Source organism: Entamoeba nuttalli (assembly GCF_000257125.1).
Source record: "Entamoeba nuttalli P19 unplaced genomic scaffold asmbl_4910, whole genome shotgun sequence".
Lineage (NCBI taxonomy): Eukaryota > Evosea > Mastigamoebida > Endamoebidae > Entamoeba > Entamoeba nuttalli.
The window spans coordinates 1-3157 of record NW_008577119.1 but is presented as its reverse complement, the minus strand read 5'-3'; the positions used below and the strand labels follow the sequence as shown (position 1 = coordinate 3157).

At 29.0% G+C, this 3157-nt stretch overlaps 3 protein-coding genes across 3 annotated transcripts; all 3 read left to right on the top strand.

Annotated features, from left to right (window-relative positions):
* Positions 1-401: 401 nt before the first annotated feature.
* ENU1_115460 (eukaryotic translation initiation factor 4E, putative) lies at positions 402-1019 on the top strand (the record flags this gene model as incomplete). The annotated part of the gene is made up of 2 exons (XM_008859675.1): positions 402-722; positions 792-1019. The coding sequence occupies 2 exons, from the start codon at positions 402-404 to the stop codon at positions 1017-1019; spliced, it is 549 nt and encodes a 182-aa protein (XP_008857897.1).
* A 61-nt stretch (positions 1020-1080) lies between these two features.
* ENU1_115450 (hypothetical protein) lies at positions 1081-1759 on the top strand (the record flags this gene model as incomplete). The annotated part of the gene is made up of 2 exons (XM_008859674.1): positions 1081-1128; positions 1181-1759. 2 exons carry the CDS (start codon positions 1081-1083, stop codon positions 1757-1759), a joined length of 627 nt encoding a protein of 208 aa, XP_008857896.1.
* Positions 1760-1857: 98 nt separating this feature from the next.
* On the top strand, positions 1858-3138 carry ENU1_115440 (WD domain, G-beta repeat-containing protein; the record flags this gene model as incomplete). Its single annotated transcript, XM_008859673.1, has 1 exon — positions 1858-3138. One exon carries the CDS (start codon positions 1858-1860, stop codon positions 3136-3138), a length of 1281 nt encoding a protein of 426 aa, XP_008857895.1.
* Between the last annotated feature and the right edge of the window lie 19 nt (positions 3139-3157).

The window sequence follows — 3157 nt, the reverse complement described above, 5'->3', positions numbered from 1 at the left end:
AGCTATCTTAATTCTACTGAAAGTAATGTTTAACATTGTTTTGTCATAAAAAGATAAGAGAAAGCTAGAAGAAAAAAAGGGTGAAAAGTTCTATCTTCGTTTAAGAGAAAATAAAGATTTATTTTCAAGACAATAGACAGAGACTACACGCGATACGTGTATGTTTCATTCAACACATTATACTTAGAATGTTCCGAGCATAATTTGAATTACAAAGACATTCATTAAAAATGGATTAACAGATAGTAAGAGTCTTGTGTTAGTTGATTGAAAAAAATGGGGATATTTTGAATGGAGTAAAAATTTGAATAGCTTTTGTTATTAAAAAACAATAAAACTAAAAAATTGTATAAAAAAGAAGAACTAAACTAATTAATTATTTTTTATTTTCATAAATTAACATGGCTACAACAAAGGAAATTATTCCACTTCATTTTTTGACAACTGGTTGGACATATTGGTTTGACTTAGGGATAAACCAAGTTTTTTCCACTTCTGGAGTTACTGCAACACCTATTTATACTATACATTTAGTAGAAGAATTTTGGGGATTATATGATAGTATTGAAAAACAAACATCGTTACCAAAAGGAATTGATTCATTTTTCTTTAGAAGTGGTATTGAACCAAAAACAACAGAAAATGGTGGAAAATTACAATTTAATTTACAAATTAATACTCCAAGTAAAGCAGCATTTGCTGAAGATGTATGGTTAAAACTTGTTTGTTTTCTCAGTTTAATTATTTACTCAAAAGATAGCAAACATAGAGCAAGAAAAATTAAATGATAGATGTTGTCTTGTATTGGAGAAACAATTCCACTAAGAGATAAAGTAAATGGTGTTTCATTTTCATTAAGAAGTTTTGCCAAATTAACTGTTTGGTTGAAGACAGATAAAGAAGATGATTTAAGAAAAGTTATATCATTTATGAGAACAACATTAAACATACCAACAGCCATTGACTTCCATTTCTTTTCTCATAGAGGAAAAAATACTACTATTAAAGAATTAAATTGAGCAATATTATCTTAATTCTTTCTTTTTTGTTTGAAGTTTTTGAACTTAAAAATGTCAGATAATGAAAACTAATTCACCATTCAATAACTTCAATAAAATACTCTTTATTGTTTGTTTGTGGTATTATATGAATTAAAAACTTTATTGAATTAATTTAATAGCCTTGTTGGTCAGTAGGAAATGTAGGACAGTTATGTGCTGACTTGATTATTAATTCATTAGAACTTAAACAACAAGTAATTCTTCAAAATGAATTTCTCATTCCATATGTTGCACCACCCATTTATGACCACATTAAATCACCAACATTTGCTGCTACAATTTATGGGAATGAAGAAATGAATGTTATTCAATTACGATCAACGTTTATTGCATCTAGATACCTTGAATTTTGTAGAGACTTTGCTGAATGTATTAAATCATTACAACCATCTGAAGTTATATTTTTATATTCTTCTTCAAAAGGAGAGTTAGGGGATATTTTGTTTAGTAATGATAAAGTTATTGAAAAATCACCAATAACGAAAGAATTATATTCAACTCTATCAAAAAGTAATCTTAAATGTAAGATTGTTCATTGTACTTGTTATGAAGGTGATAATAGACTAGATGCTATTCAAATGTATTCTTTCTTAAAGAAGGAATATCAATGGAATAAAGAAATTAAACAAGTTCAGTCATGGAATAATTCTACATTATGGGGTGAATTAGATGAAGATGTTCGAGCTGTTATGTTTTAATTGAAGAATTTAAAAATAATATTTTAATAATAAATAAGTTATATATTATTATATTAACATTTTGTGTCTTATCAAAAAAGACTAAAAAAGTATAATATATGAAAAACATTCCTACTACTCAACAACATGCAGAAAATATTAGGAAATTGGAAGAAAAATGGAAATATAGAAAAATCCCACTTCCTACAGAAGATAAAATGGTTATGTTAAGATTGAGAGAATTGGGAGAACCAATTATGTTATTTGGAGAAGAATTTGAGAGTAGAAGAGAGAGACTGAGAGATGCATTAGCTAAAGTTGGTTCTGACCAAGGATTTCCACAATGTGCACTTACAGAAGAAAAAACCGACCAACTAATAACTAAATTACATTACACTGATGGTGGAGAAGAATTAATTGGAATAAGAAGATGGTTGTTAGTTGATAGTTTACTTAGAGCTAAGTCAAGAACAAAAGAAGAAGTTCATTATGTTCAACACAAATATGAGTCAATACATAATGTTGGTTCAATGATTGGAGATGAATATAGAGTTTTACGATGTAAAGTAGGAAGAAAAAGTGTTATCACAGGGGGTGCAGATGGGAAAGTCAGAGTATGGGATTTAAGTGATTGTTCAAAAATAAGAGAAACAAGTGTTGAAGGACAAATTTATTCATTAAATTTTTCACCTATTGAAGAAGCACCAATTGATTTTGTTGTAGGAACATCACAAGGATATGTCAAATTATTTGCAAAAAATGAAGAACAACCACTTGGTATTCAAAGTCATACTGATAGAGTGAATGCAGTAGAATTTCATCAATCAGGAAGATTTTTACTAACAGGGTCTCATGACTCAATGATAAAATTATGGGATTTAGAGAATGGAGGATGTGTATTAAAACAAACTGGACATAGTGGTTCTGTAAGATGTATTGGATGGCAACGAGATGGTGGGATATTTGCATCAGGAGGAAACGATCGTATTGTTCATTTATTTGATGTTCGAAATGGGAAACAAATAGGAAAGTATGAAGGACATGCGTCTACAATAACTAGTTTAGACTGGCATTGTAATGGAGGAGTATTAGTCACAGCGTCTGATGATAATACAGTAAAATTATGGGATATTCGAATGGAAAGATGTGGATATACTATTCCAGCACACAGTACTATTGTCACAGCAGTAAAATTAAGTCATCAAGGAGATTTATTACTAACAAGTAGTTTTGACCATTCCATTAAACTTTGGTCATTAAAAAATTGGAATTGGAAATTGGTATGTAAATATGAAGAACATTCAAAGCCAGTTGTAGATGTAGATTGGTTAGAGGATGATGAAGGATTTATTTCGTGTGGTTTTGATAAAACATGGAAAATATATAAGACTGAAGATTGAATGAGTTTTTTGTTGGTAA